We start from the raw sequence: 13,844 nt of genomic DNA, 5'->3' as shown, positions 1-13,844 counted from the left end.
GTTTGCTCTTTATCCGTTTCTAAGGTTGACACCGTTATACAAGAGGACTATTCTACGATTATAGCATTTCATTTTATTGAAATTTTAACTATAATGAATGCCCGACCCATAATTTCAAGTACCGGGATGTTAAACTGTAATAAAAAATAATTATTTATTTATATTTATATAAAATATATCTTCTTATTATTTTTCCTTTATAACTAAATATTAAAAAAACCTCTTGACCAAATTATAACTTTTTTCTAATTTGTTAAATTATCATTTTCTGTATATTAATAACCTACATTATGCATATTAGGGTATTAGTTTTGTTTTTTCAAAAGAGTGTTAATAGTGAGTCTTTATTAGATTTTAGATAAATTTAGTTGTTTAGTTAAAAAGTCATATAATTTATATTTTTGTAACTTTTATGTATTTTTAATGGTGTCCTTTTTTGAATTTTTTTAGTTTTAATAAAAAATAATTCTTTGTTTATATTTATATAAAATATATCTTCCTATTATTTTTCCTTTATAACTAAATATAAAAAAAACCTCTTGACCAAATTATAACTTTTTTCTAATTTGTTAAATTATAATTTTCTGTATAAATTAATAGCCTACATTATGCATATTAGGGTATTAATTTTGTTTTTTTAAAAGAGCAAACTTATAAAAATCTTTTTCTTAGTAAAGATATAGGTAGTGAGTCTTTATTAGATATTAAATAAGTTTAGTTGTTTAGTTAATGAGGGACTGTGACGACCAAATCATCACATATAACGTACCATATTATCTCCTTTACTCTAATTATATATAAGAATATAATGTTTGTCATTGCTACATTTTAAAATTTCGTTTAATTACATCACTTTTAATCCAACAAGTGTAAAATGTATGCCTATCATCGTGTCATATAATCTCTTGAAGTGGTAAGCATCTAAAATTTCAATATCAATCAACTAAATAATCTAAGAGGGTGTTTGAAAACTTACATTTCATTTTAAATGAGAGATTTTAAATGACAGGATTTGAGTTATCATTTCAAATTCTCATATTTATACTAATATTTGAATGTTCTGAATTTTAAATGAAATTCAAATATGAATTTAAAAACAGATTATTTAATCAAATTCAGAATTTTAAATGAAATTCAGTTTTCCAAATGAAACATAGGTTGGATCATATTTTCTATGTTCGGATGCAAAAACCAACTAAAATATATCTAGTCAACTCGTACAAAATTTAATGTCTCCATCTTCTTATGTTAGACAAACAAGTCTCGGTAGGGGGGCCGTTTTCTCGTTTAATTTTGAAAAACTGTCATACTTTGTTAAATATACAAACAAGTCATACAACTCGAGGATCTCTCTTTTGACCACTTTTACTCTTCAGTTATTCAGTTACCCACCTCTCTTTTTCTAAATTAACCCTGCCGAAATTGTTTGAAGTGCAATCATTCCTATTTAAGAATATAGTAACATGCATGCTTTGACCTAGGTTGTCAATGAATCGAAATCCGGTCCGATCCGAAGGCTAATGGAGCGGATATGGATTTCTCGAAAAAAATCCGATCCGATAAGTACCAGATATGGATTTAGTCCAATTCGATCCATTAATGATCCGATCCGGATAATTTATTATATATCAGAAATATAATATATATATAATAAATTAAATGATAAAATTTATAATATATTCATATTATTTTTGATAACATTTTATCACTGTGTCAAGTCCCATATGCACAAACTGTAGTTTCCGGTAGTTATAAATTAGGATGGTTCAAGTATGCGCACTATAGTTGTTCATCAGTCTGTGGAACATAAACAGAGTAAAATTTAGAGTTAGTTTTGTTGTTTTCTTTTCAAACGACATGGACATGGTAAGAATTTTAAACTGCCAAATCATATTTTTCTACTTAACAAAGGGAAATATAAACGGATCGGAGCTCCGGTCCGTGATTCTAACGGATCCGGATATGGATCGGGATATAAAAAATCCGACAAAAATTCGATTTGAATCCGGTAAAATTAAATGGATCAGAATATAGATCAAGGTCGATCCGATCCATAAAGAGCCCTATTTTGACATATATATGATGACAAATGTACCCAAAAAAATTCTAAAAAATGTCCCAAGATACCACAGTCTAATGTTATTGATCGAACTTATATATGTGAACATGGGGCTCATATTATTAATGAAATAATAATCAATCATATACGGCCAATTAAACACTTTAAAACCATTTTTGAAACGATTTTTGGGAACATAATATTTCTCATATATGATATATAACATGCAAGAATTTCAAGGATTTATGTGCTGTGAGATAACTAAGTGGTAAGAGCATCTTTAATAATATTTGTTAAAATAATTGACTAAAATTATATAAGATAACGATTATGTAAAATTTATTGAACTTATAAGATGAATTATTCCGATAAAGTTGACTATAATTATTGATTATATTTTAAAAATAGCAAATTATTATAATTTCAAATTGTCATAAATAGAATCTATTATTTTTATTTTTATATAGTAGCAAACGACGCTAAAAGTCTGAACTGGTTTGACAAATACAACTAACATACTAGCTAAAAATTTAGTGAAGGAGCATTGGAGTTGAAAAATATTTACATATCCTCTATAATATTTATTTATAGAATGTTTTATACAGTTTTAGCTAAGGCTTTTAACTCATTGAAAATAACCTAAGGGTTTATTGTTGTCGTACCATAGTTCAACTATAGCTTATGCTGACATTTATTAGAACAAATGTTAATTTGTAAGGCATTAAGCATCTTCAACGTGAGAAAACCCTTAACTAAAAATCCATGTAGCATGGCATAATAATAGTATAGGTACTATATAAAAAAAATTGCACTCCAATAAGATATTAATGTTAGCAAAAATTTTAGGCAACCTTGTAGCTATATTTGCTTAACCAATAAGACCCGTAATAAAACTTCACATCATTTATTTATTAAAATAAAAAGATTAATCTAGTAGTTACTAGTTAGTAACGTTAAAGACAAAGCCTATATATATCCTGTAAACGAGATCTCATGGATAGATGCCTATGAATCTATGATCTTTTCAACACAAAGCCTTCACGTAGAAGATAAAAAGTTGGAGTGAAATATGGTCCGGCCTAGTATTTCGTGAACCGGCGACTATCACGGCAATGTGGACTTTTAACTGATCTATATGTATGTTGTGTGTACATGTTAGTATGGCAAGCTAGAAGCAAATTAAGAGGAAATTCAGCAAAGAAATTGATACTTTTGCTGCAATATTATTGGATCTTACTTGCATGCACCTTCAACACAATTTTAATGCACACTATAAATCTACGTACGCTACTCCCTCTACTGAGCACTGTGTGCAGCTACGGATGAATATATTTAAGCTATGTAGGGATCGTAGCATGTGATCTTTGTTAATTTATATCATAATCCCATTGAATTCTTATGTACGCGATTAATTGACCATAACATCATCGATTTTATAGTTACACAACACATACTAGTACATTAACGACAAGAATATGCACTTATATTATTCAAATAACTTTATATATCTTTAATTTTACTTTTTTATTAAATTAAAAGAAAATAAAATAGAGAATTTACCAAAAATACTAATTTTTTTAATTTTTTTTTACGATTTTACTATTTTTCTGATTTTTTGGCAAAAATACGGAATAAACGAAAATGAAACAAAATCAACCAGATATGCAACTAGTTGAATAAAGTTTTTTTGGTTGATTTGAGATTGCATGTAATTGCATAATCTCGTCAAAGGTTGCCTACAGTTGATTCTAGTTGCTAAAAATCGTATTTTTGCAAAAAAAAATTGAAAAATAGTTTTTTTTTTCAAATTAAAAAATATTTTTACAAATTTTTTTAAAAAATAACAATATTTTTGTAAAAATATTTTTAGACTTGGGTATTTTTCAAAAAAACCCAATAAAATATCTGCTTATTTTCGAATGGAACCATGAACGAGATAATGGATTGAAAAAAAGAATCTTTTTTTATTTTTTGGTGTGAGATAGATAAAAAAGACCGATCAAATAAAAGATTTAAATACTTCTCATTGGAATCGAATTTTATTTATAAGATATGAGGATGATATTTGGCACAAAAATCGGTAAAAATGGATCATCTCCTACCAACAAAAACGGTAGCAAATTCGAAATTTCTATGTAAAAAATATTGTTGTGGGAAACGAATATATCTGTGATCCACGTCGGCCTTAACTTGCACAGTCAAATGACGATATGCCTCGGAGTGTGCAGTGGGACCCATCCACATCATATTCCAAGTCAGATGCCAGGTGCCTCGGGACCATCCACGTTATACGCCACCGAATTTTTATGCTGAAAATTCATTTTATATCGTCATTTTCTTAGCGTCTCTTTTCTCTTATGAACGTGATACAAAATGTATTCAACATGATAGAAATTACTGAATTTTTATAATGCTAAGCCCGGTAAAAAATAGTTATATATCAGTACAATTTACTGACATTTTTTTTCCTATTCTTTTATATTTTGTTTGCATTTACTACTAATAGCACAAATATTATTGTAAAAATTATATAATAATCAAAAGAGATATTTTTCAGGAACATCAAAGTACATCGTCCATGGACACCATTTGCATTTCCTGCCGATTTTAGGAAAAGATCCTTAACTTTAAGATAAGTAACAAAATGATTGGTAAAAATTGTGGTGATAAAAAATAGGACCATAGGAAAAATATGTTTACTTGTAGTATTTTATTATGTAAAAAGTTCCACGGCCGCAGTTTGGTGGTTCCGGACTGTTGATGAACTAGTAATGGATCTACAATGATTCATTACGGAAACCATATGTACTTCCGCAATAATTTATTGTGGAAGTATTTAATGCAACTTCACCTGCCTTCCGTAATGAATTATTGTGAAATGAGCATTAAATGCATTTTTACCAACCTCATTTTTCGAAATTTCAAATATAAATTACTTAAAAAATTATAAAAAATGAAAATAATATAAATTTGGTCAAAAAAATTACACTCCTTATTTTCTAAAAAAATACTTTGTACATTTTTTTTGAAATTTTTTGAAAATATTTTTTATATTTTCCTTTTTCCATTACTTACTCTAATTTTCATATTTTAAATTACTTCAAAAAATCATAAAAAAATTAAAATTAATATAAATTTAGTCAAAAAATTACAATATTTTTTTCTCAAAGTTTTTATTTTCCTATATTTTTTCTGAAAATTTTTAAAAATATTTTTATTTTTCCTTTTTTATCACTTAATTCGAATTTTCAAATTTAATTACTTTTAAAAATCTCAAAAAAATGAAAATAATATAAATTTACTTATGAAAGGAGAAGAATAAGAAATTTTGTCTGACTTAATCGCTTGAAATTGTGTCATTTATATCTATTTTTGAGTAATCGAATAAAAACTGTTAACTAAATAAAATAAAATTTATTAGTTTTCGTTTTCCGCAACCTTCCGCAATGAATCATTGCGGAATGGTTGGTTGACTTGAAATACACCCCAACCAACCATGGTTGGGGGGAAAGGTACCCTTTTAATATTTTAAAATAAAAAATATGGAATATAAAACTATTGATGATAAAGGCCCACATGAATATAATAAGTAAAAAGTTGAAAATAAGCTTATATATTTTGAGTAAAAAATTGTCAACAGCTAGAATTTGTATAAATCATCTTACTTTAAGGTCTCTTTGGGTGAGTATATTACATTTCATAAGTGAATTTACAAATAAAGATATTAATATATTGTTAATAGTTGGGATTGCGACAATTTATTATCATATTTATAATAGGGATTTTGTTAATAAATTTAAATAAATTAGTTATTTTAAAAAAATAGTTATTAACACCATAAAAAACTACTCATATACGAAAATATATATATTAATGTCATCAATTTATCAAAAAATAACATAAAATACCGTAAACAACCGGGAAAATATCAATTCAAACATGCCGGTGATAATGAAATGTAACGTATATGTAACAAGAAAGCTTGCCGTTTAGGTTTACCGATTAAACCTACCACCTAAACTTACCTCCACAAATTAAGTGTTAAAAAATGGAACTAAGGCTAATTAATATGATTATTAGAGCATCAATTAGTCCTTAATCTTGGCTTTTTGCATCATTAAGTCAGATTAGATAATAAGTATTCGCCTTTTACTTAACCACCACAATTATGATAAGAAATAGTACAAAATATCACTATATAATTTATATATACTATACCTACGTTCCTTTTATAAGTATCTTGATTTAACTGTAACTGAACTGAAACAACGTATAATAGATAGATTGATGAATAAATTAGAATGAAGCCGACAATGATGCATAATTTGTGTCCACCAACTTTCCAAAGATTTAGTTGACCAGCGACAAGATATATACTCCAATTATTTATTTTAAAAAAAGTGTTATAGGTTGAAATAGTTGTTAAGAAAGTATAAAGCAAAAGTTATCTTATTCATCAATTCTTCTGCCACTTTATATTCTGTTCATTCCATGTTTGGCATGAATACTAGCTAGTACCAGTAATTCATATTATCCACGAATAATTTTTAATTTTATAAATAGTTCGAACTTGAATTGATGAGAGTAGCTCTCAAAAACAAATAATAATATAAATTTTTAATTATAATTATAATATACTCATGACAAGGCTTATCTATATTAAAATCCAACCGTTGCGATACGTATTAAAACCAAATATATTTCCTAAAAAAACAAATGTGTATATCTTGTTCAGCTGAGAGCATCTTCAACCACATTGAATACTTAGTTATCAATAGACCTGTCAAATCGGATAACCAGATTGGTTTCACATCGGGTCTATTTCAGATCGGTTCCATTTTCGGATTATGATATAATTGGAGGTCATTCGGATCAGGTCGGATGTGGTTCGGTTCGGGTCTAATTCGGATCAAAAGCGGATGAAATTCGAATAAAATTCGGATAAAATTAGGTTCGGATATTTCGGATCATAACTTATTTTTTTTCTTCATGTTTTGAGACTTAAAAAAATATATTTTTATTAAATGTAGTACTTTTAATATAATATAATGTACTTTTACATTAATTTATAATTAAACAATTAAATTATCACGAATATAAAATACATTTAAGTATGAAGTTTGCTTATTTCGGATCATATTCGGTTCAAATATTATATGAATCGGTTTTGTTCGGTTCCAATTTATAATCAGATCTAGTATTTCAGATCATTTTCGGTTAAATTTTCGGTTCGGGTAATTTTCGAATCGGTTCAATTTGGTTTTCGGATAATTATCGGATTATATAATTCGGATCTCAGATCCATAGATTTCGGTTCGGTTCTTCAGACACAGACCCATTTTTCCAGGTCTAGTTATCAATAATACATACTATAAATACTCCATCCGTCCCGTTCGATTTATACGTTTACTATTTATACGTATTTTGAGACTTCCATAAGTATAATTTAATAATATTTTTTTCAAATTTTTTTTGTGAATAAAAGTTTCATGTATTCAGAAAAAAAATTTAAAAAAATATTGTGGAGTTATATTTTAAATGAGTATTGAAAAGCGTACCGAAAAGTAACGTATAGAATTCAATGGGAGAGAAGGAGTAAAAAATATAGAAATTTTGTAAAAAAAAACATCTCCAATAATACATTCCCCTTATTTTATAAATATAGACAACCTCACTGGACCTGTAAAAAATATGTAAGAAATCTATAATAATAATAATTAATTATTTATAATACCATCAAAATAAAATGTCTTATCTCAATTTTTACGTGAATTATACTAAAAAATAACTTAATTTATACATAAAAATTTAAACTCTCATTATAAAAAATAATATCCAACAATAGTTTCATGTAATTTTATCAAAAACACACATGCTTATATACTTTTATATATGATCCTTATTGTCAAATACTCTGATTATAAATAGGTCTGTAACTTAATAATTACAATCGTTAATTACAACAACATTGTCTGCTCAGAGGTTTTAAAGTTCATTTATTTTTTTGAAACTGTTTTTTTTTATAGATTACTCAAATAAGCGTTCTCTTACAAGTTGATCCAACACAGAATGTGGAGGAGTTATAAAATCAATAAAACAACTAACATTACAAGGCACTCTAGCAACTAAATGAGCTACCTTGTTAGCTTGCTTTTTAGCAAATGAAAGCGTAACATCCTTACGAGCTTTCAACATATTACAGCATTCACGAAACACTATTCCGGCCTTTAAGTAATTTTCTGATTCCTTGTTGATTGCCTGGACCGTGATGAGGGAGTCATTTTCTATGTCCACATTCTGTAATCCCAACTCATTAATCCACCCAATAGCTTCCAGAACAGCACTAGCTTCCGCTTCGACCACAGGTACCTCACCTGCATATTTGTGCGTCTTAGCATGCATGAAGTTCCCCATATGATCTCTAAGAACAAGCCCACAAGAGTACCACTGAGATCCTACAACCACCTGAGCATCCACGTTTACTTTCAATCGACCTACAGTTGGAGGTTGCCATGTTAGTCTTACCTTCTTCTCGGTATTCACAACAGTTCTGAGGCGATCTAGTTTCAACTGTTGGTTGTCCCTCCATTGTTTGACCTGTAGAATACCCCATTGTATAACCAACTGTGTCGTTAAGGTCTTGGAATGTCATACCTTCAAATTCCTTGCTGACCAAATTCCCCAGGGTACTGTTGCTATCTGAGCTAACCTATCAAGAGGTTCTACTGCCAGCTTTTGAAGTAACCATTCCGAGCAAGAAAAGATCTGCGAGTTGTCAAATCCCAAGCCTAGTTCATTCCAACAACCTACTGCAAAGCTGCACTCAAGGAATATATATCGGAGATGTTCAACGTCAACTCCACAAACCGGGCATAAGATAGGAATATTGACTCATTTCACTCTCAATAATATACGAACAGGGATATAGTTTCTACAAATCCTCCATAGAAACATTTTTATTTTCTGCGGAACCTGAATCTGCCATAACCTACCCCAACCTTTGCTCTCTTCGATTTCTTTTCCCCTACCAAAATGCTGTTGCCAGAACTTGTAACCCGATTTTGCGCTGTATTTCCCATCCAACGAATAGCTCCAAGTTATACGATCTTGAACCCGACTTCTAGGGACAGGTATAGCTAAAATACATTTAGCATTATTACTTGAGAACAAGTTATTTACCTTTGTTGCATCCCACTCACTGCTGCCAGGAATAAAAAGATCACAAACTTCAAACTCACTCATCAAATGGCGATACTGCACATCTATCTTGAAGTCCTCCTTGCCCCTCAACCAAGCATCCGTTCCTACCTTAATTTCTTTATCATCCCCCACCACATACCTAAAGCCATCTTTGAGAGTCTCTTTAGCTTGCCACAACCCGGACCAGACAAAGCTAACACCCCCTCCTCGACTCGCCGCAAACAGGCTAGTATCCGGATAATATCTAGCCTTAAAGACCCGAGCTACCAGAGAACAAGGATTATTCAAAAGATTCCAACACTGCTTACCGAGAAGTGCGATGTTAAAGCCTTGAAGATCACGAAAATCTAAACCACCACTCTCTTTAGCCATACTCATATTGGTCCAAGAAGCCCATTTTATGCCTTTCCTGTTATTATTTTGAGAGCCCCACCAATAGCTATTCATCATTTTTTCAAGGTCATTACATAATGTTTTTGGGAGCATAAAGCACGACATAGCGTAAGAGGGAATAGCTTGAGCCACTATACAAAGTAATATAGCTTTACCTGCCTTTGACAGGCGCTTTGCACTCCACCCCTGTATTTTGTTCCACAACTGATCCTTTAAATAGTTGAACACCATCTTTTTCGAACGACATATTAAGGACGGCAGCCCTAGATACTTGCCTGAACTCAGATCATTGTATACTCCCACAATATTCTTCAGCTCTTCCTGTTTGTCCAGCCGTACATTAGAGCTGAAATGGATCCCAGATTTTTGGAGATTAATGGCTTGTCCTGACTGTAATTCGTACCTTTGAAGAATTGATTTTATTGTCATCATCTCCTCTGCTGTAGCTTTGCAAAAGAGGAAGCTGTCGTCCGCAAAAAGTAAATGAGATACGGCCGGAGATTGAGGACAGATTTTCCAACCATTTATACTTCCTTCCTCAGCTGCTTTACTCAACATGCGTGAGAGACCCTCCACACAGAACAAGAATAAATACGGAGATAATGGATCTCCTTGACGAAGTCCCCTGGACGGATTAATGGGGCCAAGCTGAGAGCCATTGAAACTAATAGAATATGTCACCGTTGTAACACAGAGACGTATCCAAGCAATCCATTTATTGTCAAACCCTAGCTTCCTCATTTGATGAAATAAAAAACCCAAATCCACTCTATCATAAGCTTTACTAACGTCCAACTTGAGGGCGACATCTCCTTCAGCTCCTTTTTTCTTTTGCTTCATGTAGTGCAACAATTCAAAAGCTACCAATACATTGTCCGTGATATTTCTACCAGGGACGAAAGCCGATTGATTATCAGTAATGATGTCAGGCAAAATGCCTTTTAACCGGTTAGCTAGGACCTTGGCTAAAACCTTATATAGCACATTACAAAGTGCTATGGGTCGCAGATCTTTCATATCATCCGCATTGTCTTTTTTGGGGATTAAAACAATATTTGTATGATTTAAATCAAGAGAAAATGCCAACTCGTTCATCCACTGTTTACAGCACTGGAAGACATCGTTTCCAAATAAGCCCCAGAAGTGTTGATAGAATGCAGGATTAAGTCCATCTGGACCGGCACTCTTATCCGGGTGCATTTGCTTGATAGCAGCTGAAAGTTCTTCCATGTTAAGCTCCTCTATAAGGCTACGATTCTGAACATCTGTTATAACCACCTCACCTGTTTCCATCACATTCATCTGAATATCCTCTTCCCCTCCAAAAATCTTCTTGAAATACTTAATCACAATCTCACACATCTCCTCGTGCTCCCTGATTTCTTCCCCACTATCATTCCTGAGATACGAAACTTGACTTTTCTTATGCCTACTAGTGGCATAAGCGTGGAAATATTTTGAGTTCGAGTCACCATCCTGTAGCCAAAACGATTTGGCCCGTTGTTGCCAATATAACTCCTCACTAAGCATCAAATCTTCCAGAATTTTCTTCTCTGTAAAGTACTTACCCGTTCTGTCATCATTTGCGCAGTCCTCATACTTTAAAACTTGCTTCTTCTACTCAATAATTTTCTGTCGAAACTTATTAAAGAATCTTCTCCCCCATTTATTCATAAAAGATGATAGCTCTAGAAGCTTAGGAAGAAAGTGACTTGGTTTTAAGTGTTTCCAGTAAGCTGCAACTTCCTCGTGGAATTTTTGTTCCCTTAACCAAACATTCTCAAAACGAAACCTGATTTTTTTCTTAGCATGCTCAGTGTTATACATGTCCAGATGGATTGGGTCATGATCCGAGTAGACACAATGATGCACTGTCAGTTTACACAAAGGAAACAGGTTCCACCAATCACCAGAAGCAAACGCCCTATCTATTCTCCCTCGCACCCAGTCACGAGTGCCTCTACTCTTCTCCCAGGTGAAGCTACCTCCCATGAGATCCAACTCTATTAGGCCACATGATTCAATGGTTTGTTTAAACCCATCTAATAGTGCCTGAGGATGATCATGAGGTCCTTTCATGTCCTCGATGTTTATCATATCATTGAAGTCGCCCATCACTATCCATGGAAGATCAGACTTACCAGATAGTTGTTTCAGCATGTCCCAAGATGCTTTTCTACGAGCACGTTCTGGAAAACCATAAAACCCTGTCATCCTCCATTCTGAGCCATTAGCGTTAGTTATACTAACATCGATAAAGTTATTCCCAGAACCAATCACCGTACACTTCACACTATTCTTCCAAATTAGAGCAAGACCCCCTCCTCTACCAATGCTATCCACTACCCATTGATTATCATACCCTAGCTTGCCACGTAACTTCTCAATTCTCTCCTTATTAGAAAGTGTTTCCATCAGAAAAACTATACCGGGATTATAGGACTTGACAACGTCCCTAAGAGCACGAACTGTACGGGAATTCCCCAGTCCCCTGCAGTTCCAACTTATAGCATTCATAACGTCCGGCTAGCTTGCTGAGCAAGCTTAGCCAGTTCAGAGTTGTTTGATGCTGCACAATCCAATTCAAAAAGTACTACATCTTTATTTTTATTAGTAAACCCAAGCCCACCAGGAGTGTCCATAGTTTCATAGCTTTCTGGGCCACCCCTCATTCTTTTTCGTTCCGTAATTTGGAGCCCATCCAGCTCCTCAATATTCGGCCCATCTAATTCATTCGAATTTGAATTTTCCCTCCTAGATCCTCTAGCTTGTCTATCTATAATTAAGGGATTATTATTATCCCTTAAATCATGCTTCTCTTGCCTGCTGAAATCTCCTACAATCATGCTATTACCACCTTTCTCGCTACTGACTTCCCATGATTTCGGAAATGAGCTGTACCGCCCCTGACGCGCCTCCCACCCTTTGTCATCCTCCTCCCTCAACCACCGACTTTTCGCCGGACCTCCATTCCTTCTAGGTGCGGCTCTTAGCCAGCTTTCCCATTCTTTGTTGACTTCATTATTAGCACCATTGAGAAACTTGTGACAATACCTTTTTATATGAGTTAACAAGCCACACGTAAAACATAATTCACCGAGCCTTTCATACTTACAAGAGACCATGCCTTCCCCACCATTCTTCTTCATCAGTTTCTTCCGGCGCTTTAGAGGTTTCCTGACGTCCAATCTTACCCTAATGCGCATAAACTCTCTCCATATTCCAGAGTTGTTTTTGCTGTCATACTCCAAGAATTCACCCAGAAAATTCCCCAATTGCTTGCCTACTTCCTCTGACATGAACCCAGTTGGAAGATCGAAAATCTGCACCCACATGTTGACATGCCATAGTGGAACATTTACTGGATCCTCACCATTCGGAATCTCAGCCATCACCAACATGGCATTATCGAAGGACCACGGCCCTCCTTTCAGGTTCCAATTCATGTCCTCCTTATGATAAAATTGAAATAGAAAAATCCCAGGTTCTAACTCCTTAATGTTGATCCCCATAGCCGGTCTCCAAACGTCGGCCATTTTAGTCTTCATAGTATTGATATTAATATGTTTCTCCGTTAAGAATCTCCCTACCATACAGAGATCATATTTATTTGTCTCCTTTATAACCCCATCCCCAAAGACAAAGGCATAATTCTCCTCATCATCTATCTCTAGCTCATTAAATTGATCGTTTAAATCATTGTAACGAGCCATAATAACGAAGCTCTCACGATTCACACTCTAGATTTAAGCATGAACGAAGAGAAAACAAAACTCTCACTCAGAAGGGAGAGAAAACAGTCACAAGAGTACTTTGTGAAGTTACTCGTTAAAGTTCATTTGTTATATTTGTCCTTAACCCTTGTACTAGACCTATGGCAGCTTAAAATGTCTACTAGTAATAGGTTGTTCAGGCAAGGGATTCATCATGCGTAAATGTTTTGTTTTGAATTATTTATCGGTTATGTCATAGCATACGTATCGTAACTTTTAAATATTAGAGCGCCCAGGTACACACACAAAACAGAAAGAAGAAATGTGAAATGATAAGAGGCCTAGCAAATGGGGTTGGAAGTGAATGATTTCCCTAATCTGTCTGTGTCAACAAATGGTCGGAGTCCGGCAATATGATTGGCCGGAGATGCAAATTATGAACATTGGGCGTCAATCTTGGGCCTGCTGTTTTCTGGTTG

General features: G+C 32.9%; 1 protein-coding gene across 1 annotated transcript; it reads right to left on the bottom strand.

The window, feature by feature from the left end:
• Positions 1-11,269: 11,269 nt before the first annotated feature.
• Positions 11,270-12,169, bottom strand: LOC141713886 (uncharacterized). The gene has a single exon (XM_074517451.1). It carries the CDS (start codon positions 12,167-12,169, stop codon positions 11,270-11,272), a length of 900 nt encoding a protein of 299 aa, XP_074373552.1.
• Between the last annotated feature and the right edge of the window lie 1,675 nt (positions 12,170-13,844).

This window comes from Apium graveolens, chromosome 3, assembly GCF_009905375.1.
Source record: "Apium graveolens cultivar Ventura chromosome 3, ASM990537v1, whole genome shotgun sequence".
Taxonomy (NCBI): Eukaryota; Viridiplantae; Streptophyta; class Magnoliopsida; order Apiales; family Apiaceae; genus Apium; species Apium graveolens.
Note: the sequence above shows the minus strand (reverse complement) of the source record. Positions and strands in the feature narration are given on the sequence as shown.